At 52.4% G+C, this 24,239-nt stretch overlaps 1 protein-coding gene across 5 annotated transcripts in view; it reads right to left on the reverse strand.

Annotated features, from left to right (window-relative positions):
• LOC120370523 (ADAMTS-like protein 2) overlaps positions 1-24,239 on the reverse strand; it is a 31,973-nt gene continuing 7,734 nt past the window's right edge. For 2 of the 5 annotated variants that reach the window (XM_039485365.1, XM_039485368.1), the window contains 14 exons: positions 23,295-23,440; positions 22,449-22,572; positions 13,508-13,588; positions 12,067-12,242; positions 11,282-11,726; positions 10,635-11,070; positions 10,086-10,192; positions 8,685-8,814; positions 6,988-7,201; positions 6,087-6,242; positions 5,391-5,561; positions 3,152-3,328; positions 1,262-1,406; positions 1-1,175 (listed from right to left, as the gene is read on the reverse strand). In XM_039485365.1, the coding sequence (XP_039341299.1) occupies positions 1,057-1,175; positions 1,262-1,406; positions 3,152-3,328; positions 5,391-5,561; positions 6,087-6,242; positions 6,988-7,201; positions 8,685-8,814; positions 10,086-10,192; positions 10,635-11,070; positions 11,282-11,726; positions 12,067-12,242; positions 13,508-13,588; positions 22,449-22,572; positions 23,295-23,440 (2,627 nt within the window). In that variant the 3' untranslated portion in view covers positions 1-1,056. Of the gene's footprint in view, positions 1,176-1,261; positions 1,407-3,151; positions 3,329-5,390; positions 5,562-6,086; positions 6,243-6,987; positions 7,202-8,684; positions 8,815-10,085; positions 10,193-10,634; positions 11,071-11,281; positions 11,727-12,066; positions 12,243-13,507; positions 13,589-22,448; positions 22,573-23,294; positions 23,441-23,856; positions 23,935-24,239 lie in introns of those variants that run through there. The other 3 variants (XM_039485369.1, XM_039485367.1, XM_039485366.1) reach the window with 3 other exon arrangements.

Consider the following 24,239-nt stretch of genomic DNA (forward strand, 5'->3'; position numbering starts at 1 on the left):
TATATGACAGGCTGTAGGCTCTGTGGGTCACACCTCTGTTAAAAGGGAAGATAACTGTAGTTTGCTCCATTATACACACGTTAAATGTGACCTGTAGGCTTCTAGCAGGCTGATGTGGCCCTGAGTGAGGCAAAGTGATCTGAGGTTGGTAGTACACCACAGCTGAAGACCCCCATCACACATGAAATACTAAACACATTTTGCACGTGTGCTGGAATATGTGGATAAGTATAAAAGTGAGAGATACACAACTCAAGTGGGAGCCCAAAATGTAGCTTCAGACCTGCTAAGGGGTGAGGGCAGGAACAGGGAAGTCAGACTTTTCTACTTGTTGCTCTACATCTTTGTTGCTCGGCTGTGAATACAGAGTGAATGTCAGAAATAAATGAGGACTTTGAACTATAAAGCGGGCAGTCTCTCTTCTTTGATCGGGGCCAGGCAGGTTTTACATGGTGCTGTGCTGGAAGCCATCTTGGGGCACATACGCTCTCCCATCCATTCCAGCTCTGCCCCCCCTCCATGCCTGAACACACATGCGCAGGAAATACAAATGGATGGGTTATTGCTTTACTGTCAAATGACTTTGTTGTTTGAAAATTGACCTTGTGGCTGGAGGGTACAGCAGCTGGCCTAGCTGCTGCCAGCTGTGGTACATACTCGGCCATCTCTTGCTGGGACTCCTTGTCACATCCCTGAAGATCTGGGTGCAGACCCAGCAGGAGTAGGGCCACGAATTAGCAGTGTGGTGGGGAAGAGGAGCAGCTCCTTGGTGGTGATGGAGGGCAGGGACCAACCTCCCGCACTGCCCAGGCTCTGGTTGCTTTGTAGGAAGTTCTGGTCTCTCTATAAAATCCTATAGGTGAAGAGGGGACCGTTATTGCTGTGTGTGCCCAAGGAATCCTTCCTAGCTGAGCAGGATGTTCTACAGGGACTGGCTCCGTGACGGAGCACCCCAGGTGGAATGGCTTCTGTCATAGAAAAGGGGTTTATGGTGGAGTCTATTTCTAAGGGGATCTTGCCCCTTGATCTTGGAAGGGAAGTGTGGTGTGGCAGCCATCAGGACGCCTTACTCCTACACGACCGGCAGCAGGCCTTCCTGTAGTACCAATGGGAGCACAGCTTCACCTTCAGCACCAGCACGCAGTTGGCTGTCGTTTTGTCTTCACAGTCTTCTTCTGGGGAGTGAAAGCATCCACAGCAGCGGTTAAAGCAAGGGCTTGCCCCCAGGCCTGAGCTCCCACCCCAAAATCCCTCCCTTTACCTGGCGCCTCCGTGGGGCACACCTGGAGCTGGCATGTCTGCTTGGCGTCGGGTTTGAAAGCTGGGTCACAGCCGTGTCCCAGGGCATCTCCCTGGTAGCACTTCACCTCTCGGAGCCGCAGGCCGGCACCACACGTCTTACTGCACTGTCAGAAGCAAGAGGGAGGAGAAGCAGGCTGTAAGCATGGCACCTTTCTATCACCCCCCACCACAATCACTCCTCTTGGCCTCCCAAGGCAGGGGCTATTCACAGAGGGACTTCCCACTTCACCCCACAGCGAGTCCCCAGCCAGCCTCTCACGTAATGGGGCTTGGGGGAAAACTACTGTTCTCCTCCTGCATTTCCCTATGCCCATTACTGACTGGTCCCAAGACACTTGCTCTTCCTCTTCTGGCTGGCTGTCAGCATAAGAGCTAGCAGCTCAGAAATATCCCCCAGGCCGTGCTGAGAGTCGTACAAGCTGAATAAAAGGGATGGCCTCATTAACTAGCATATCCTGCATTCCCAGTGCTATGCATGTTGCACAGTGCCTGGAGACCTGGCCCATGCTCTGGGGCAGACAGTCTAAGGCAGGCGTGGCCAATCTGAGCCTGAGAAGGAGCCAGAATTTACCAATGTACTTTGCCAAAGAGCCACAGTAATACGTCAGCAGCCCCACATCAGCTCCATGCCCCCGCTCCCAGTGCCTCCTGCCCACCGGCTGCCCCGCCAATCAGTGCCTCCTCCTCCCTCCCCGCACCTCCTGATCAGCTGTTTCATGGCATGCAGGAGGCTCTGAGTGGGTGGGGGAGGAGCGATGGCACGGCAGGCTCAGAGGGGGCAGGAAGGGGTGGAGTGGGGGCAGGGCCTGTGGCAGAGCCAGGGGTTGAGCAGTGAGCACCCCCTGGCACATTGGAAAGTTGGCGCCTGTACAAGGAGCCACATATTAACTTCTGAAGAGCCGCATGTGGCTCCAGAGCCACATGTTGGCCACCCCTGGTCTAAGACCTTCAGACCACCAGGCGCTCAAAGGGCTGCAGAGGAGTAACAAATGAGTGGCAGGGGGCACTGGTGATGGAGGAATGGACTCTTTCCCTGCACCATACGCAACTTGTTCAAATCCACCCCAGGGCAGGTGGGGACTGAAACTGGCTACCAGCCAATGACCCTTTGGTGGCCTACGGGTAACAAGTGTGGTTGTTTCCAGCTACCACCCACTGCTTAGGCGCATGCATTGCAAAATACCTCCTACCACACCCAGGTGCTTGCTCATCAGCCCCCTGGTGGGAGATTCACCAGAGATGCCAGGCACAGAATAGTTTCAGAAACTGAGCTCCCTTCTCATCCCTGGAGAAGGGGCCTTGCAAGGCAGGGCTGGGGCACATGGGTGGGCTATGGAGGAAGCTTGCTCTGTTGCTGCCCCTTGTGTGGCCAAAAAGGATTCCCGTCCCTGGGGCTGTCAGTCTGGCCCCGTTCGCTAGCATTAAACACACTGATTAAATGTAATTGAAAGGCAGGAAGGAAGTTGACTCCTGGAGGGTAAGGATTTGCATTCTAGTCTATGGGGCATGACACCCAAGGGAGATCGGCACCAAGACAGTCACCTTTCCCCAGCACACTGGTAATTGGTGTCCCTACTCCTGCTAGGTCTGTACTCAGAGCCCCAGGGATGTGAGCATGTCCAGCCCTCTCCTGCTAGCACCTGAAAGGAGCCGGTTTGGTGGTTCCATTCAGACCTAGCTATGCCACAGGCACAACGCGAAAGTAGAAATTCTCCAGGCTCCCTTGGCATCTGTCTTCCTCTGCAGCACCCGGAGGTGTAGGCCTATTGCCCCTTCCCCCCTTGGCATTTGTCATTTCCATTTTCCTGCCAGCTCCTTCGATACCCACCTCCTCTCTCTCACTGCCTACCTGAGACCAGGAGGTCGTGAACCACGTAGAGCAAGGCCTCTTGAAACAGGCCACCTGCACCTCGGGTTTCTGGGAGGCATTGCAGCGCTTTTCCGGATATTCCCTGTACACGCCGTTCTCCAGGCCAGCACACAGCACGCTCCTGGTCTTCACCCCCCGGCCACAGCTGGCGTCACACTGGAAAAGCGAAAAGCAAGCCAGCTCATTCACGGCTGCTAAGGACTGCTACACCCCAGGCATAGGGCTCAGGCTGGTAGATGCGCTGGCCTTCCAGCAAGGGCAATTCTTGCTCAGAGCAATTCACAGTATAGTCTTGAACAAGTCACTTACCATTTGTGCTGCTATTGACCCAGCCGCTGTTGCCGATGAAAGTTAGCAGCCTCAATACCTTTGAGACGCTGGATGTTAGTGTCTGTAACTGGCTTTGAGGTCCTTAGTCACAGAAGAGTATCTGAGCTACCAGGCTAAAAGTAGCAGTGTAGCCACAGTAGTACGGGCAGTGGTGGTGCAGGCAGGCTGCCCCAAGTACATACCCACGGGCTTCAGGCAGATCTGCACTCGGGGCAGCAAGCCCATGCTACCAGAGCAGCACTGCTATCCAATGTGAGCTACTGCGAGTATGGACATGGGCTGGGAGTCACGCCCCCTAGATCAGGATGTAGATTTAGCCATGTAATTGTACTCAGATGCCATGTAAGAGATGGATATTACAGTGCATTAATACATCAGTCTTGCTGAGTGACGCGTTTCACACTCCTGGATCGGGACTGAAGGAACACAAGGTAGGCTTAGTTGGAACGGGCGCCGTGCCAGTGCAGCATGACGTGGAGCTCTATCGACATGCTTTAGCTTGTAAGACAGCTCTTACGTAGTCATGCAGTAGCAAGAGTCCAGGTCTGTTCTGCGCCCTCTGCGTGTTCCTAGCTGTCTCTGCCAGCATGACTGCCACCTCTGTGCTTGCACCGCTTTTCACTCCCCCTCGCCACAGCCGGGGGGCAGGGAGCTGGATTGTATTCCAGCTTAATCACCCTCCAGCTAGACTTGCTCACCAAGGCCTGCTCAACCCCGGCAGGGGACATGTGAGAAGAAAAGCGCTCAGCTCACCTCGTGGAGCTCAGACTGAGTTCACAGGCACTGGCACTTGGAGAAACAGCGCTTGTAAACCCAGCTGCACTGGGGTGTGCGAATTGCACAGTAGGCAAAGGGAGGAAGGGGTTAATGGACTGCCCTGGCCTAGGGAAATAAAACAGCCCCAGCTTATTACACCCATCACGCCCTCAGCGCTAGCCAGGAGGTGGGTTTAACCAGGCCCCTCAGACAAAGGGAGAACAAGCTTTAGCCAGGGATGGCGGGACCCTGGGCACCTAGAGCTTGAAATGTAGAATTATCAATTGGCTTCCCTGCTTCATATCCCTGCCCCACCTTAAAGGTGCTCAGCCAGGGCCGGCTCCAGACACCAGCATTCCAAGCAGGTGCTTGGGGCGGCAATCTGCAAGGGGCGGCAGTCCCTGTGTTTTTGCCCCCAAGCAGCGCGCCGAATTGCTGCTGCGGACGGCGGGGGCAGTCCGTGTGCTGTTAGGGCGGCTCACATGTTTCCGCGGTGGCGGCAATTCCGCGGCAGCATCTATGTTCAGCTGTCCGCGGCAGCGCAGCTTCTGTCTTCCGGCTGAAGACAGAAGCTGCTGCCGAATTGCCGCCGCTGTGGAAATGTGTGTGCCACCCTAACGGCACACAGACTGCCCCCGCCATCCACAGTGGCAATTCGGCATGCTGCTTGGGGGCATAAACAGTAGAGACGGCCCTGTGCTCAGCACCTGGCTGGTTCTGCTGGGCCCCAGGGCATCTCTGTGGTCCTGCAGCAGAGGGTGTGTCCCACCAGGCATTGCTTCATTATGTCCCCCACTCCTGTGTGCTGCTCCTGCCCCCAGCCATCTCCCCGCCAGGGGACAGCGCTCCCTCTCCTCCCCAGGGATCATTCCCCTGGCTTCTCAGCTTCCCCAGGGCTTGTGCTTTGATCCTGCCCTGGGCCCCGAATGCTCTCCCTCCTGGAGGCTCATCCCTGCCTCACTGCCTTCTCCCAGCCCCTCAGTGCTGACACACAGGCCCGCTGTGCTTGTAGAACAGCCATGTTGGCTACCCAAGGCCCACGGACTCCTTTCCTCCCCCTGAGGGGGCCGGATGCCTGGAGTCAGCCACTCCAAATGGCAGGCAGGTTGAAGTGAGGCCACTCCAGGCTTACCTGGTCCCATTCCTGCTCCACCCAATGTGCAGGGCAGTTCTTGTCCCCACAGGGGTAGATAGCCAGAGGCTTGACAGCTGGGTCACACTGAGAGTCCGAGATCACCTTCCCCTCCAGGTTGCGACACATGACAAAGCGGCTCATCCGCCCCTTGCCGCACGAACCTGAGCACTTGGAGAAATAAAGGGCATGTCAACGTGCCAGTCACTGAACAGCATTGGCAGGAGTGGAGGGAGCATGGTTGAGTGGCCAGAGTATGGTAGTGGGAGGCAGGAGATCGGAGTTCTGGTCCTAGCTCTGATGCTGACACACTGTGGTTAAGGGCTGAGGACCTCAGCACAGCCTCCTTAGCTCAGGAGACGCAGTAGCTTCCTTTCTAATCCCTTGTTTACAGGCACTCATAACGGTCCCAAACTTTTGAGCTGACCTTTTCCAGGCTCCATCTGTGCCTGGAGGGGAATGTTTGTTAAAAGTCTGAGCAAAAACAACTCAGCCACTAGTGTACAATGTAAACTGTCTGCATGGGCGATAATCCCATAATCCGCTCCAGGGAGGGGGAATTCCGGACCCGTAATCTGCTCTGGGTGTGAGGGGGATTCTGGTCCCACAATCCACTCTAACAGAGGGCAGGGTGGATTCCCTCTCCATATCCATTCAGGCCAGGGAAAGAGGAAAAAGCAGCTGGCCTGGACTCACCGGTCCCCAGTCAGAGGCAATCCAGCGCCGGTCACAGGGTGGGCCTGTGCACTCCTTCTCACTGACAGGCTTCAGGGCCTCATCGCAGAGGCCTGGCTCTACTGAGCAGCGTACCTCCCTCTTCATCATCCCCTGACTGCTGCATCGAGCAGAGCACTGCAGCACAAGAGACCAGACTGCGTCGGTGAGGGGACGAGCTTGGGTGGGGGAAGAGGGAAAAGATGCATTTTTCTTCCCTAGACTGAAGTGAGTGCTGGTGAGAGGGGAAGGCTGGTGCTGTGGCTAAAGCCGTGGTGGGGGAAATCACCATACTGGGGTTCTAGTCCCAGCTCTGCTGCTGGGTGGCTGCTGGCAAGTCACTTCACCCAAATGCCCCCAAGTTTTGGGTGCCCAGTGTGAGTCACCTTGGGCTTGATTTTCAGAGCCTCTGAGTGCATTCAGCTCCCACCAGCAAACCGGAACTGCAGGGGCCTGGCGCGTCTGAAAACCAGGCCCAAGGTGTGTTGAGTTGACCACCAAAAATCAGTGACCTCTTCTGAAAGCGTGGGGCTTAGCTTCTCGGTGCCTCAGTTTCCTGAGCTGTAAAATGGGAGGGGTAGTCTTGCAGGGGTGCCCTGTTGCTAAATTCACTGAGATGATCCTATAAAAATGCAAATTGTTATACAAGACAGCAGAAGGGGTACCAGACTCCACTCCCCTGGATTGTGTTAGAACAGGAAAAAGATGGACAAGAACAATGCTAGCTTCCCCGTGGTGCCTAATTACTGTGCCTCAAACTACCCAGAGACCTCCTCAGCACTACAGGTAGGAACGAATCTACTTGCTGAAGGCAGTTTTCCTCTGGTCATGGGCCACTCCCCGGTATAACCTGACCCATGGGGTAGGCCACTGCACTCCATACCTCCGACCACTCAGAGAGCTCCCACTGGGGCCCACACGCCTTGTTCTTGCACGCTTTCCTCTCCATAGGCCTGGCCAGCCCGGCAGACTCACACAGCTCATCATAAACAGAGCTGTCGAAGCCTGGAGCCAGCATCTTCCAACAGCGCACGGTCCGGTACTGGTAGCCCTCCCCACAGGTCCTGGAGCACTCGCTCCAGCGGCTGGTCTCCCACCTCCAGGTGGGTTTGCAAGGGGAGAGAAGACAAAGCACAGGTCAGAACAGGGCACCCTGAGGGCCACAGACATCAGAGACGGGGTATCTGATACAGATCACTGGTGGGCTCCTTTCATCTTCCTGAGTACATGGGAATTCCCAGTGCCCATGTGTCTCCCATTAAAGTGACGATTCTATAGGACAATTCCCACCCTGTAATTAACTAGCAGTTGCTCATTGGTCTCCCACATGCAGCACAGAGGCCTGATTGCACATGGGCCTTAAAAACTACACTCCATGGTCCTTTCACAAGCGTGAGGGGTTAACACCTGTGTCCCCAGTGTCCAACTGCCCTGCTGCCTAGCATTACTGAGGCCTTTCAGCTGGGTACTCTGTCCTTTGCGCTATGCCTTACTCTGTTGCACAGGGCTGCTGTGTGCTGTTTCAAGGCTGCCCCCTTCTAGCACAGAGGTGGCCGCATATTTCTGGGAGCCGCATGATCCCCGTACACAGAGGGCTGGGCGGTCACAGTGTTTGTCTGAGTCAGCAGGAGAGTAAGGGCCTTGCTCAGACTGTGACTGACTTTAGTGAGGCGCGCAGGGACTACTCACCCACTGTGAGCACTGGGTGGGAGCAGGGGGAGAAGGCTGGGGAGTGGGGGGAGCCCTGACTCTGCATCCACCAGTCAGAGTAGGTGCACCAGTGCCCGGAGAGGCGTGAGTTGCTCCACGAAAAGGGGATGCATTAACTTATTCCCCCATCAGAGTAAGGTGGGAGAGGGACAGGGAGACAATGCGACAGAGATACCACTCAGTCTCTGGTGTTCCTGGGGCAGTGCAGCTGTGGGCCACCCCGTCCTCAGGGCAGGTTGTTGAGTTGCTCTCTCTAGCCCCGAGCTTGTAAAATACACCTAAGAACCCGGCCCAACAACCTGAGCTGATGCAAACCCATGGCCTAAGCATCTCCAGGGTCATTCCTTGCTCTGCTGTATCAATACTGCCACCAAAAAATGACAGAGCCCAGCCACCTCTTTCTACTACTCTGCATTGTGGGTACTAAGTGACACCCAGTGTCAGAGCTATTGAGTGGGATCAGCTACAGGACACAGAAATCCCACCTATGTCCACCCCCTCTTCTCTCACATGCTTTCTCCATCTCTTTTCCCCGGATTTAGGTTCCGTCTGCACTGCGAGCTGGGGTGATACCCCTGCTCATGTGCACAGACTCACACTGGTGCTCATGGAGCTAGCACGAGTCTAACTAGCAGCAGCGGAAGCGTGTCCGAGCCGTGCTGGGTACAAACCCACCTGAAACCGTGGTTGTGCACTGGGCGCCTCCTTCTCTGTTGGTTATTGGCTTCCCATGCATTATTCTGACTGTGCATTCTTTGCCAGTTCCCACCTAGCTCGGTTTCCTGCTGTGCATGGCCATCTATGGCTGTATCCTTGGCTGATTGGGTGTCTTTCTGAGAGAGAAGTCAAGGCTTGAATATCGTCACTTACCTGGGCTGGCATTCTCTCCCTGTGCAGAACTCATGAGTGGGTTCTGGGCGGGTCAGGGCATCACAGTACGCTTCCTCTACTTCCACTCCATCGTACCGGACACACATGGCATAGGAGGTGCTGATGCCTGCTGGGCACCGGGAATCTCTCTTAGTGCCTGCTATCCAACAAACCACTACTCGCTCCATCTATTACATGGTACCTATGTATCTGAGCCTTTAGTGCCATGATAAAAATACAAATATTCAACTGGATCATTATCCAGAAGAGCACTGCAAAGATCAAGCGCCACATGATGAGGCCGGCAGGACACCAGCCAAGATCAGAACTAGACACTCCACAGCAGGTTACCGGTGCCAAAGACAGCCCGATGCTACTAATGGGTTGCTTTCCACCCACCTCTTCCCAGATCCTTTACTTCTAGCCTCACTTCATTAAGGCAAAAGGATGCTGAAACTTAAATAAAGCTCCCATCCTCTGAAGTATCAACGCTTACTCTGACACCACTCTCCAGGAGCTTCAGCCGTGTCAAGAAGTCCTCTGCAGACTAGCAGGTCTTGAATGTACCAGCTCCCTTCCCCCACCAAATATACTTCAGCCTCTCCAGTCACCCCACCAGCATGAAACCAACTGGCAAGAGTTGGAGCCCAGCTTTGAGCTATTCACATCAAGGGATGTCACTATTTCCACGTGTGAACCTACTATTCAGCTGGGCTCAGGTTCTTCTCGTTGGCTTATTACAAGTTTTAAAAGGCTCAGCCCAAGCACAGAAACATTCACCCACCTCCCAGTGAGGGTAATTATATAGTTCCTCAATGAAACAGGAGCCCCCGTGACCCATAAGATCACATACTACATGCCCAGGTTCTTCCCCTGCAGCTCTCTCCCATGCACCTTCAGCTGGGGTACAGGAGCTGTGCCTGTGTGTATACGTTAACCCTTGTTCGTGGTGTAGCCGGATCCTTCATTTATATTTGAAGAAGATTTAGTGCTGGTGAAAGGCACTTGCCGGCCCTGGAGAATGGATTCCTCTATTGACTCATGCACAAAGGACAGCACAGGCAGCAGCAGTGCAAACTTTCACCATCCTGCCCTAGCCATGTGCCTCAGCCCTGGCCCAGACAGGGGAAGGAGAGCTCACTTGCCATTCCCAGTGGCTGAGATTGCCCATAGGTGTGTGAACTAGTGCCAATGGGTGTGGGGGCTTTAGGGATGTGGACGCTTCTCCACTAGGAACTGGCTTGAAGACACCAAGTTATTTCACAGAGGCCACCAAACCACTTTCAAATAATAACAGCTTCTGGTTGCTGGGCTGGACTATACCTGGGGACCTTCAGGTGAAGTGCTCTACATTTCATTCCCAGTCCTGCGAAGCCATCCAGTCTCCCAGACCAAACCTACCTGAAGTGCATGTGGAGCTGCAGGGAGCATAGGCAGAGACCTTCCACCGGTACATGTCGGCCAGGCTGATGTCATCATGGCCCAAGGGGCTCACATCAAACTCGTTGCTGCAGAGGAGAGGAGCAGAAATGAGATTAGTTTGGGATGCGATGAGTAACGGATAGTGACAGCCTTCCTCAGGTACTCCAGGGGATGGAGAGGGAACCCAGTGGCTCTTCTTCTTTTTCTTACTGCTCCCCCGCAGGCTTGCATGTATCAGGTTGCATGGGAAGATCTCCTATGGCTGGTGGATCACTTTGGTGAGTGAGTGATCACGTAGGAGGTGACCAAGCCCCTTTGGAGGAGCAGAGGCACTATGGAACATGTTCTGGGAGTCTGAGATGGACCAACACAGGCTGCTGGCTTTGTTTCTACTGTCCCCATCACCATAACAACAGAGGAGTCAGAGAGGCGAAACCCACATGGAGAACCCTGAAGCTACCATGGGAATGGGATGATCCCAGGATAAACGGCATCCTGTCTTCCCTCAGGAACCTGGCGGCATCTCACCTTTCAGGGCCAGGGGCTTGAAGGGGTTCTGCCGGGTGGCTATTCCCGAGGGCAGTGTGGAGGCTTGAGTTGGAACCTGGCAAGGGGTTCTGGACACTTGTAATCATACTGTAGTTAGCTGCCTCCTCCTGGCTCTCTGCATAAGCCTCGGCCTTCGTGCTCTCCAGCAAGTTCATATTGGCAGGCCCTTTGCGCAGCCCTTCTGGCCATTCGGCCACCAGCTCGTTCCACAGCCTCGCGGTTGAGTTCTTCCAGCCCATCTTGGCAACCAGGTACTGCAGTTCCCTGCAAAAGGCAGCGTTTTGTGGGTCCCGGTGACACAATCTCCTGAAGAGCCGGAGCCTGGCTGCCCCAATCCCACTGCTCTCCGGCAGCTCGGGCCTCATCACGCTGTAGGGCATGGCTGTGCTGATGGAAATCTGATTTAAGCTGGGGGCTAAAGGAAAATGCAGGGGCATTAATGAGCCCATAGAGGCTAAAGTAACCTCCCCCTCTGGATCGCCACCTCCCCCATCCACCCAGTTGGTACAGTGCCCACTGGCTTCGATGAGAGCAGAGGTGGGCCAATGCTGAGTGCTTCTGTAAGTCCCACCCTTAACGAGCACCTCAGTTACCCAACCACGAGGTAGCCAAGAAAACAAACAAACCCAAATCTGTTTCTCCACCTACTGCCGCTGCCTCCTCCTCCTCCACCTCCTTGCCCGCTCCATTTGCATGGTAGACTTGTCTGATCTGGAAGCCAAACTTCTCTTCTTCCTCTTCCCTCTGTTCCCAGCCCCAGGGCCCGGCCTGAGTGGTGGAGTTACTCTGGAAGAAGTCCTGGCTGTTGAAGCTCAGGTCTCCATGCTCTTCTCCAGGTGGGAACCGGTCACTGACATCGTCCGGGGAGAGAGACAGCCAAGTGGCATTGAAATCATGCACAGTCCCAGAGTCTACTGGGACTGGGGCTGGATGTTTGGCGCTGGAGTCCGGTAGATGAAGGTAGAGAGGTGCCTCCAGAGCAGGGGCAGCTGTTCGGAGAGCTGCCGAGGGCACGTGTGGCACAGTGTAGTCATATGTTATATGGGGCATTTTCCCATTGAAGTTATAGTACTGGAGAGAAAACAAAAACCCTGTTAGCTCATTTGCATGGATCATGTCTAATAGATCAGAAACACATGACCCACACCCTGAAACCTGACCTGGACAGTAAGTGCTTTGTGATGAACACAGAAGAGACAATGTACCCATGATGGCCAGACCAGACCCCCCAGGAATGGCACAACTCAGTCTCTCCCAGAAGAGAGGGAGTGAGGCATTGCTACAGGGAGTGAGGCAGGAGCCCCAGCCATGGGGAAAGCTCAAAATTCCCTTGCCTGCAGGGCACCTGTGCTCTTGGGGCTCAGAAAGGCGACCGCCAGGGAAGCACCCCAATCTTTAGCTCCTTACGTACCATGGCATTCAGAGACTGATTGGTGGGGCCCTGGGCAATGATATACTCCAGGCCATCCGCGTGCAGGTTGGAAGGGCGGCGGTACTTGAACACCGTGCCAGCCACCCGGAAGTTCTGGGGATTGTCAATGGCCGAGTTCCCATTGAAGAAGAAGCGCCCAGATTCATCCGCCAGTGCTGCAAACAGAGGAGAGGGACAGGAGACTTAACTCCAAGCATACTTCAAGGAAAAGAGGCCAAGAGCAGCCCATGCTGACTTGTATGGGGAAGTACTCCTTGGCCAAGGAACATCACCTAGGGGGAGACACTGTCTTGTGCTTCGTGTGTCGCTGCCCTGAGGGACAGGATACCAAGTTGGGGGTGGCCTGAGCTCACACTACAGTATGTCACGTTTCTATTCCAGAACGCTTGAACCCACAGCAGTGTGTGAGGCAGGGTGAACGTGCAACATTAAAGAAAAAATGGCGGTTCAATGGCACAGCGGCTAAATATATAGAAATTTCACCTCCAGAGAGCTGGATTTGTTTAGCTCAAAAGTTGGGTGAAACCCACGATTCTGACCGAGATCTAGCTTTCTAACCCTCACCCCCACAAATTCAGGGCTGTTTGGATCCAGTGTTGCAGTGTGAGCCTGGCTTTAGTCAAGTGAATTACAATGGAGGCAGGGCTGGTCATGTTATCTGTGGTCCCCTAACAGCCTCTTTCCAGCCAGCTCTCTCAGCCCTTTGCTTTCTGAAAGCACCAAAAATAACACACCAGCTGCAACCCATCCAGAAAGCAAAGATCCAACACAAAGGAGCGTGTGACCCCCTAAGCTGAATGGATCGTTCCAGGTGAGAGAGGATCACAGATGGTCTTATCCATCGTTTATTTCCTAAAGCCTGTATCCATCCCTCCTACGGAAACACCTGCCAGAGGGGTACAGTTATCACGTAAGGGACGGGGCAGGGGTTCTAGAGGAATCCCTCAGTGCAGCTAGAAAGGGTGCAGGGAAGTCAGGTGGACTCCCTGAGAATCCTGGTTCAGCTGCCCAGTGTGCTGGCCCCGCCCTGCTGCTTCCCACTCACTCCGGAGCCATGCTGCCATTGGCTCCCCCCCACAGTTGCCTGCACCCTCCTCTCCGAGAGGGTCAGAAATGGCAGGGCAGGAGTCAATGCAGCAAAGTGCTGGGGATTCCTGTTTCCAGATCTGCCCATTTCTGTGGGGCTCACACCCACTTAAAGCTGCTCCCCAGCACCTTCCCTGCTCCGGTGTGACTTTACCCGCTCCAGCCTGGCTGTGGTCATGCACAGGGCCTCCTGCAGGCTCCCCTTGAGCTTTTGCTCCTGCCTTCCTTTGCTGTCAGGGCCTGTCCTCTGTGCACCATTCCCAGGAGCACAGCCCATGCCCCAACTTCGGGTGGTGGTGACATGCTATCCACACCGTGCTTTTCTGTGGCTTACCCAGGATGTTCTCAGTCTTCCGGCGCTCGATGATGAGAATGTCCGTGGCGCCGGCAGGGATGTTTGTGATGAACACGTAGCCTGGGGAGTGGGAACAGAACAAAGGGTTGGGAAACCCAACGCGGGAGAGAGACTCAGGCTGCTCCAGCCTCACAGGTGGCTCAGTGAGGGCATTGCAGCGCTGCCAATGGTTTTGTCATGAGTCTCATGATATTGTTGTTGTCCTTAAAGCCCCAGCTCCTGGAGTCAAGTGGAGATGGGATGAGCTCTGCCTTCATTCTTAAAGAAAAAGTAAGTTTACAGCCCTTGTGGCTGTGGAGAAAGCTTCAACTGTGACCCTGGTGCATCCTAAAAGCTCAAAAAGCAGAAGGCAAATAAAAAGAACGCCGCATCTATGATTTTTACATAATCCCAGGATTTTAAAGCCAATCTCATGATTTTTGGTGAGCCTGACTCATTATTTTTTTAACATTAGGGGTTGGTAGGCCTGGGAATGGTCGATGGGCTTTTATTATGTTCCAATGGGAGTAGCCAGCGGCAGCAAGTTGGCTCTGTGTCCATGCAGGAAGGAGATGGTGCCCTGCAACACCGGGCACACTGCAGAATTACTCTTTTAGCTCCAGGAGAAGGGGTCTTGTCCCAACTCCCCCTTTGGGTGTGTTTGTTTGCAGTCAAGGATTCTTTATTTTTTTAAAAATCCCAGCCTGGTTTGTTGAGGTTGAGCTGCTGCAGACCTCAGGAGTTCATCTGAGTCCTGAGTCAAATTCGGGGGCAGGAAGAAAGTATCGGCTTTGGGTGCCTGAGGGAGTCATGCCACCAGTGGTGAGCTGCAGCCAGTTCGCACCGGTTCGCGAGAACCGGTTGTTAAATTTAGAAGCCCCTTTAGAACCGGTTGTTCCTGGAGGAACAACTAGTTCCAAAAGGGCTTTTAAATTTAACAAAAGATCTATTAGCTCTCTACCCTTCCCCCAGCCCCAGCTCACCTTACTCCGCCTCTGCCTCCTCTTCGGAAGCTCCTCCGGCTTCTCCTCCCCCTCCCCAGCTTGCCGCGAATCAGCTGTTCGCGCAGGAAGCCTGGGAGGGCTGAGAAGGCTTCCACCAGGTGAGCTGGGGCCAGGGGGTGGGGGCGCCAGCAGGAGGAGGGCTCCAGGCTCCGCCACGCCCGGCGAGGTTGTGGCCGGACCCTGGGGCCGGGCAGCGTGGCTCCTGCCCCCCAGGTCCAGCTGCGACCTCTCCAGGCAGCGCGGCGCGGCTCCTGCCCGGCGCCCGGGTCCGGGTCTGGGTCCGGCGGCCGGGTCCGGCGCAGCTCCTGCCCGGCGGCCGGGTCCGGGTCCGGCGCGGCTCCTGCCCAGCGGCCGGGTCCGGGTCCGGGTCCGGCGGCCGGGTCCGGTGCGGCTCCTGCCCGGCGCCCGGGTCCGGCAGCCGGGTCCGGGTCTGGCGGCTGGGTCCGGCGCGCTCCTGCCCAGCCCCGGGTCTGGGTCCGGCCCGGCCCCCGGGTCCGGCCGGGCTGCGCGGCTCCTGCCCGGCCCCGGGTCCGGCACCGATGTCAGCTGGGTGGCTCTGGTCCCAGCCCCAGCCCCAGCCCAGCTTGGCCCCCACCCCAGGCCGCGCGGTAAAGGAGCAGGGAGAGGGTGTTGGATAGAGGGTAGGGAGTTGGGGGTGGATTAGTGTCAGAGTGGTCAGAGGGCAGGGAACAGGGGATTGGAACAGGGGCAAGGGTCCCGGGGGGGGCAGTCAGAAAGGAGCAGGGGTTGGATGGGGCGGTGGGGGGCAGTTAGGGGTAGGGATTCCATGGACAGTCAGGGGACAGAGAGAAGGGGTGGTTGGATGGGGTGTAGGGGTCCCGAGGTGCCATCAGGAATGAGAGAAGGGGTTGGATGGGGTGGCAAGGGGCAGTCAGGGGACAGGGAAGGGGGGGTGGATAGGGCACGGGTCTCGGGGGGGGGGACTGTCAAGGAACATGGGGGGGTTGGATGGGGCAGGAGTCCCGGGGTGGGCATGACCCCCTCATGGGGTGAGGAGGAGGGAACCGGTTGTTAATATTTTGGCAGCTCATCACTGCATGCCACCCAATAGATCCACAAACCCAAAAAGATAAAGGCCTAACTACTGCCCAAGGTCGGATCTGAACTAGCAACCTAGAGATCAAGGGCTGCAGAGCTCATCTGCTCAACCTGATAGTTTCCCCTTGAAGGAGAGTGAAAGGTAACCTGCAAAGGGAGGAGAAAACAACAAGCAAATGCACAAGCCAATTTTTTAATGCTGGGTAAAGAAGAGTTTTATCAGATTGTATTTGACATTAGAAATGTGAGTCTTCTTTACCATGCAAAACTCTATGGTGACTGGAGACCTAGTGAAATGATGGTATCGCAAAAGACAAAAGATTGTATAAGTCTCACTCTATGGGCAGCAGCAGCATCTTTGCTACTGCAGTCTAAATAGTAAAAATAACAACAAATGCAAGATGAGCAATTGTGTGGGGAAGAGTTTTAGTCACATTTTTTGGCCTCTTTTTGTTTTTTTGTTGTTGTTAACACTTTTTGAACTCAGATGTCTAAGACACACTTTTGTTAAAAATCAACTGCCGGCTTCCACCTCACCCCATAGAGACAATGGCTCTATGGCTTATTACAACACACTATAATCCACGAACAACCCCCACAGTTGCTCCCCACCCCCTTCCTTTACTCCCTATGACTGGAGAGATGTTACCAGGCCACTTCATCCTGAAGGCCCCCTTGAAATATGTGTTAACTACTCATGCTAAACAATCTGTTCCACTCATATTTAGCTGACACACTCTAAAGCTATGTCCACACTACCACTTAAATTGGCTTATGTCACTCAGGGGTGTGAAAAAAACACCCCCCTGAGTGACATAAGTTTCGCCAGTATAAGTGCTTATGTGCACGGCGCTCTGTCGGCGGGAGAGCTTCTACAGCCAAGATTGCTCCCGCCGCTCATTGGGGGTGGTTTAATTATGTCAAGTGGAGAGCTCTCGCCCGTCGGCACAGAGCGGCTACATGAGAGATCTTACAGCAGTGCAGCTGTGCTGCTATAAGTTTGCTAGTGTAGACATGGCCTAATTAAGTTTCCCAGACCTGAAGAAGAGCTCTGTGTAAGGTCAAAAGCTTGTCTCTCTCACCAACAGAAGTTGGTCCAATAAAAGATATTACCTCCCCCACCTCGTTCTACCTTGCCCCTTCAGTTAACATGTGAGAGCTCACCATACAAATCTCAGCGTCCCCCAAGAATGCGCAGAGGGCCACATGTGACAATCCTGATATTTAAAAAAAAAACCAGAAAGTAATACTTATTTTTGAAAACTATTTCAGGCTTTCTTTAACCATCCTAAAGCAGCACAAATGGACATAAACCCAATCCTCTGGAGGTCACATTTAAAAGCAATGAAGTGGATTTTGGAGTTGGGTTTATTCAGAGCTGGTAGTTTTTCCTGGGAAAGGAAAACCACCAAACAAAAAATACTCCTTGTTCAATGTTTTCCTCTTCCCACAGAAAAGGAGAACGAACTGCCAGAGCTGTGAAGAGCACTGGGTGCAGTTACAACAGGGCTGTATCCAGTAGGGGGTGATGCAGTCTAGTGGAATTACCATCAAGTAGAGTGAGTAGGTGTCCCAGAATGTCCTACAATCAGTATTCTCTGGTTATCAGTGCATCACAGTGTTGCTCTACCATTCAACAATCCCATCATTCTGTGAGGGGGGAAGACTGGGAATATGGAGAGGGGTAGAAGTGAAGGGAGTTATAGGGCCTGAGGGAGGACCACGTTTCAGAGAACACTTACTCCCTCTGCAGCCCATCGGCCTGGAGAGTACAAGAGAACGATTGCTGCCATCAAGAACAGCAGCACACATTTACAAATGTAGTGACCCTCCTCCAGGGCTGCCCTTACCATGAGGCAAACTGAGGCGGCCACCTCAGGTGCCAGACTGGGGGGAGGGGCACTAGGACCCAGAGTGTAGAAAATTGTGTCTGCTGCTGGTGCATATGTATTCTCTCTGCTCTAGATGCACAGAGATGGTGGAGTGCTGTGCTGGAGGAAGGAGGGCACAAGAGACATAACAGGCAGGCAGGAGAAAAGGTGAGAGGGAATAACAGAAAGCAGCAGGAGCTGCAGGGAGAGAGAGAGAAGGAGGAGCCTCTTAGGTACCTCTCTAGCACCCCCAGGAGCCTGGACTGATTAACACCAGCTTCTCAGGGAGCTTCCTGTTTCCTGCTGCTTCCCTGAACCCACTTGAGGAGGTTCAGGGAAGCAGTAGGAGCCAGTTAGGCCCTTAAGATGCGGATATCTTCCCTCAGTCAGGCCCTGCTACCATCCTGCTTATTTGTCCCCTTCAATTGAGTGTTGAGAGCCACTATAGCTGGCACAGAACAGCAGTCATGAGTGAAAGAAGAAAATGTCCCTCTGGGGCAGCATTCAGAAAAAGAAAGCAAGCAAAGGAAGCTTTTCTATCTAAGCCAGAAGAAGCTCTCCTGAGATACATAGACACAAATGTTCACGGTGAGCCTTCAGGCCCCAGTGAGGATGTGAGTGGTGAGGAGATGCCTGCTCTTCCAGTTAGTCAGAGTGCAGGTGACCTGGCAGCCACTACAGCATCCGTATCTCCATCTCAAATGGATGTAACCATGCACATTCCTGAAGAAAAGTGTAGATCAGAGAAGAGTGTGGTGGAGGCGCAAGAAACAGCTGTTGCTGAGTTTAGTTCCTTAAAGCTAGATGATCCAGGACTGTGGACCCACTTGAGCAGTAGCCTGAGGGACTTCCTTGTACTGCATGGGCCACAGCAAGTGAAAAACTTCATGTTCCCCAAAAACAATGAAAAGAGGAATTTCCATCCAACACATTATTGGCATGACAGTAGTGGTGACAAAGTGGAGAGGACATGGCTTATGTACTCAAAAACCCAGAATGCTGCATACTGTTTTTGTTGCAAACTCTTCCAGTCTAATGTTCCAGCCATATTGGGTTCTACAGGAAAAAAGACCTGGAAAAATCTGGTTAGAAATCTGGTATGCCATGAGAAGGCAGCAAATCACCAGAGAGCTTTCCATAGGTGGAAAGAGCTTGAGATGAGGTTAAGGTTAAAGGCCACCATAGATGATCAGCATCAAGAGAAGATTGCATCAGAGTCTCTTTACTGGCAAAATGTTCTGAAAAGGCTCATTTCCATTGTGAGAATGCTTGCTACCCAAAACCTAGCACTGCGTGGCACTTCAGGTCAGCTGTATGTGCCAAACAATGGAAAATTCCTTAAAATTGTGGAGCTGATGGCTGAGTTTGATGCTGTACTCCAGGAGCATCTAAGAAGAGTCACCACCCAAGAAATGTACACACACCACTACCTTGGAAAAACAATTCAAAAGATCATACAGTTACTGGCAACAAAAGTCAAACAGAAGATTGTGGCAGATCTGAAGTCAGCAAGATATTATTCTGTTAGTCTGGACTGCACACTTGACATCAGCCATATGGAACAAATGACTTTAATGGTGCGTTTTGTAACAACAACAAAACCTAGTGAAAATGTCCCTGCAATGGTGACTGTCAGAGAGCATTTTCTAGAATTTATTGACCCTGATGATACTACAGGAGCTGGTATGACAAATGTGCTTCTTAAAAAGCTGGAAGATACGGGAATTGCGATAGCGGACATGAGAGGTCAGGGCTACGATAATGGTGCCAACATGAGAGGAAAAAACAGAGGAGTGCAGACATGGATCCGAGAGTTAAACCCTCGAGTTTTTTTTTGTCCCACGCAGTTCTCATTCATTGAACTTCGTGGTCGGTGATGCAGCATCAGCTTCTAGTGAGGCTGCTGGACTTTTTAATGTAATTCAAAGCATCTATGTATTTTTCTCTGCATCAACTCATCGATGGCAAATTTTGACTCAACATCTGGGAACATCCTCTCTGACACTGAAACCACTGAGTGCCACATGATGAGAAAGTCGAGTGGAGGCGATAAAGCCTATCAAACACCAAATTGGGAAGATAGATGATGCCATAGTTGCCATTATGGAAGATAATGCTATGACAGGAACGGTTCATGGGAGAACAGTGGCAGAGGGAAATGGAATCACCAGAAACATACATAACTTCAAATTTCTGTGTGGTTTAGTGTTGTGGCATGGCATACTGTTTGAAATAAATGTTGTAAGCAAGAGACTCCAAGGTGTTGACCTTGATATATCTGGAGCAATGGAACAACTGGACAAAGCAAAGTCATACCTACAGTCTTACCGGTCAGATAAAACGTTCAAAACGTTCTAAAGAGTGCATAGAAGTTGGCAGAGGAACTTCACACTGAAGCTATTTTCCCACCCATTCAAGAATACAAGAGTCACCGAAGAAGATGACATTTTGATTACGAGGCACGGGATAATCCCATAAGAAACCCCAAACAACAATTCAAAGTTGAATTCTTTAACCAGGTGCTAGATTGTGCAATACAGTCAGTTGAAGGATATTTAATGCAGCTCAAGAAACACAGCAGTATATTTGGGACATTGTATGATATTCCAAAACTCCTCACTATACCTGAGGAAGACCTACACCAGCAGTGCAGGGCACTAGAGACAGTGCTGACACATGATGTCATGCACAATATTGATGCGAGTGATTTAGGTGATGAACTGAAAGCCCTTTCAAGATACATTTCAGCAGAATCAACTCCAAAGGCTGTTCTGGAATATATGTGCACAAATAAGATGACCACCCTCTTTCCAAATGCTTTTGTTGCTCTGCACATACTTCTAACACTTCCTGTAACAGTTGCCAGTGGAGAACGCAGCTTCTCCAAGCTGAAGTTAATAAAACCACATCTACGCTCCACAATGACACAGGAGAGGCTAGATGGCCTTGCAACCATCTCAATAGAGCATGAGCTGGCCCAGACTGTGGACCTTCAGTAGGAAGCAGTTCAAATCTTTGCAACCAAGAAGGCACAGAAAACACCACTTTGATTATTCAAACAGATAAAAATGCCAGTGTTTACTATGCAGACAAGAAAAGTTACATTTGCTGTTCAGGCATTTGAAAGTTAAGTGTTACTTAAAATTTTTGAAGAAGGCATTTTAAGTTGTTCGTTCTCCTTTATTGGGGTAGGTAGCAGAGCAGTACCATGAGAAGAGTAAAACAGAAAGAAGGCAGAATTGAGACCTTTCAAAGTTTTGCCCCAAGCAAGGGGGCATGGGGGCATCATTTGAGCTCCCCGCCTCAGGTGCCAAAATGTTGTGGGCCGGCCCTGCCCTCCTCGTACAACATTAACATCCAAACGCAAAATCAACTCAGAGCAGAGATAAAAGAAAGTGCATTGAACTCCTAACATCATCTGGCTTGGGCAAGATGCTGAGATCAATAGACATATATAGGACCCCAGCCGCTTCACATCATAAAGAGATGGAGGAAAACCTCACTAACTTACCATAGAATCATAGAATCATAGAATCTCAGGGTTGGAAGGGACCTCAGGAGGTCATCTAGTCCAACTCCCTGCTCAAAGCAGGACCAAACCCAACTAAATCATCCCAGCCAGGGCTTTGTCAAGCCTGACCTTAAAAACCTCTAAGGAAGGAGATTCCACTACCTCCCTAGGTAACCCATTCCAGTTCTTCACCACCCTACTAGTGAAAAAGTTTTTCCTAATGTCCAACCTAAACCTCCCCCTCTGCAACTTGAGACCATTACTCCTTGTTCTGTCATCTTCTACAACTGAGAACAGTCTAGATCCATCCTCTTTGGAACCCCCTTTCAGGTAGTTGAAAGCAGCTATCAAATCCCCCCTCATTCTTCTCTTCTGCAGACTAAACAATCCCAGTTCCCTCAGCCTCTCCTCATAAGTCATGTGCTCCAGCCCCCTAATCATTTTTGTTGCCCTCCACTGGACTCTCTCCAATTTATCCACATCCTTCTTGTAGTGTGGGGCCCAAAACTGGACACAGTACTCCAAATGAGGCCTCACCAGTGCTGAGTAGAGGGGAATGATCACATCCCTCGATCTGCTGGAAATGCCCCTACTTATACAACCCAAAATGCCATTAGCCTTCTTGGCAACAAGGGCACACTGTTGACTCATATTCAGCTTTTCGTCCACCGTAACCCCTAGGTCCTTTTCTGCAGAACTGCTGCCCAGCCATTCGGTCCCTAGTCTGTAACAGTGCATGGGATTCGTCCATCCTAAGTGCAGGACTCTGCACTTGTCCTTGTTGAACCTCATCATATTTCTTTTGGCCCAATCCTCTAATTTGTCTAGGTCCCTCTGTATCCTATCCCTACCCTCCAGCGTATCAACCACTCCTCCCAGTTTAGTGTCATCTGCAAACTTGCTAAGGGTGCAGTCCACACCATCCTCCAGATCGTTAATGAAGATATTGAATAAAACCGGCCCCAGCATCGACCCTTGGGGCACTCCACTTGATACCGGCTGCCAACTAGACATGGAACCATTGATCACTACCCATTGAGCCCGACCATCTAGCCAGTTTTCTATCCACCTTACCGTCCATTCATCCAGCCCATACTTCTTTAACTTGCTGGCAAGAATACCATACAGCAAACCAAACCAGTTTCCTCTGCTGATTAAGCTGAACAGACAAAATACCATCATTTTGGTTTACATGGGGAAAGAAAGGCAAGGTATTATTCAGCAGGGCCACCCAGAGGGGGGGTGGGCAAGTTCGGCAATTTTCCCCGGGCCCCGCAGGGGCCCCCACGAGAATATAGTATTCTATAGTATTGCAAGTTTTTTTTTATGGAAGGGGCCTCTGAAATTGCTTTGCCCCAGGCCCCCTGAATCCTCTGGGCGGCCCTGTTATTCAGCTTCTTCAGCTGGGACTTTCAGACTCTGCCCTAGTTGGCACTCCATGTTAGCAAGAAGCAACATGTGAAATCGTTTGATGGGCATCACTTAACAGAGTGTACCTAACTGTGAGATCCCCTTTCGGAAGCTGCCTGAGACCCGGTAGCAAGTGCTGCCATCCCCTCCGCACACCCTGCATCTGTCCATCGTCCGGGATGAGTAGAGACTCCCGTCGCACCCAACTGGCTGCAAGGAATACAAAAGAAAAGGTCTTCAATCCTGCTCTGGAGCAAGGGGTGTCCACCACAGACCTACTGGGTAGGTGAGATTCTAAACTGGGGGAAATCCCTGGAGTGAGAGTTTACATGTCTAGGGCACACAGAAGTAAGCACTCTGAGGCAGGGGTGAGGGGCTGTTTTAGCTCATAATGCACCTACGTTTAACCGACCCACCTTGCTGGGACATTGGTTTGGAATGTCCTTCCCCCGGAAGGGTCTGCATCCAAGAATGGCCTTGCTGAGCCAGCAGGCAGCCTTTTTTAGTGGGGCAGTGTCATTTTGGGAATGACCATCTCCAGGAGGCAGCACATCCAGCAGTGGCAATGCCAACCTGCCAAATCACTGTCCTATGGAGCCTTGAGGTTTTAAAAATAAAAAGTACCATTGCAACAAAAGGGGGCCTTCGCTAACAGAGTAAAACTTCTTGCACTGCTGGGTGATCCTTCAAAACCAAGCCAAGGCTGCTGCTTTTCTCCAGGCTCAAGGGAGAATGTATCCATCTAATGCAAGTACATGGCTGCACATAATGATCTCCCCAGCCCAAACCTGGCTGCTCCATTCTACACAGGTATTGGTGTGACATTTACAAGAACCCTATAGCAGCTGTTCAGTTTCACTTTACTGCCCATACTCGTGGTGCTTGAGGACAGTGATTTAAAACCAAGCCCTCAGCCCCTCCCAGTGCCTCACCTCACACTTGCCATTGATGCAGACCCCCTGGTACGTCCTGTCTTTGCAGGATGTGCCGTCCTGTGCTCGGGCCATCAACTGTCTCTCTCCACTCCTGGTGGTGCACTGGAGGTCACAAGGCTTGTTGGAGATACTGGTGTAATCATCTGAAGGGAGAGAGGTGAGATGGCAATGGGCAGAGCAGCGGGGGCACAGGATGGCTCCAGGACTGATAGTGAGACAGTCTTCTCCTTTAGGTCACTGGTTTACAGCTACCCAGGTCAGTATCAATGGAGTGTCATCAAGAGTCCCTTTGGTGGCTTAGGTGACACAATTTGGTGGTTTCTCTCCACTCCTAGGAAGTGGACTGGTGTCCAGCTTATAAAACCCACCACTACAATCAGCAGTGCTATAGGCAAAATCAGCTGCTGAATGGGCCTGGACACTGAATCTCCCACCCCAACTTACAGCCTATGTGGGAGCTTACACTGTTGCTGGCCCTGCTGGATAAATGGAGGCCTCCAGGGCTCGTGATTCAGTAGCTTTCACCACCCTTACCACCAGCATTTTCAAACACGGGTACCTGGAGTTAAGCACCTAGGCCAAGATGTTCAAAACTGACGGGTGATTTCGGGGGAATCTGGAGTGAGGTGCTGAACACCCACCCTTGGAAAGCCAGGCCCCTTTATGGTGTCTCAAGTTGGGCACTTGAAAACGGAGGCACCTGAGATCACTAGGGCTCTATATCCATATTTAGGCAGCAGCCAAAGCAGGAGACTGCGCGGAGAGAAATGCCTGCACCACAGAGAACAGGCAGCTGCCAAGCAGGAGAATTCCTTCAGAGGGACTAAACGGAGACACCCAGTAGTGAGCAGAGTGGCCTCCCTCCAGTGCAGAGGGTGTTAATTCATCCTGTGGGGCGCAGCTAACCCCACCCCCTCCACAGGAAGGGCAGAGGCAGGGCAG

Source organism: Mauremys reevesii, linkage group 8, assembly GCF_016161935.1.
Source record: "Mauremys reevesii isolate NIE-2019 linkage group 8, ASM1616193v1, whole genome shotgun sequence".
Lineage (NCBI taxonomy): Eukaryota > Metazoa > Chordata > Testudines > Geoemydidae > Mauremys > Mauremys reevesii.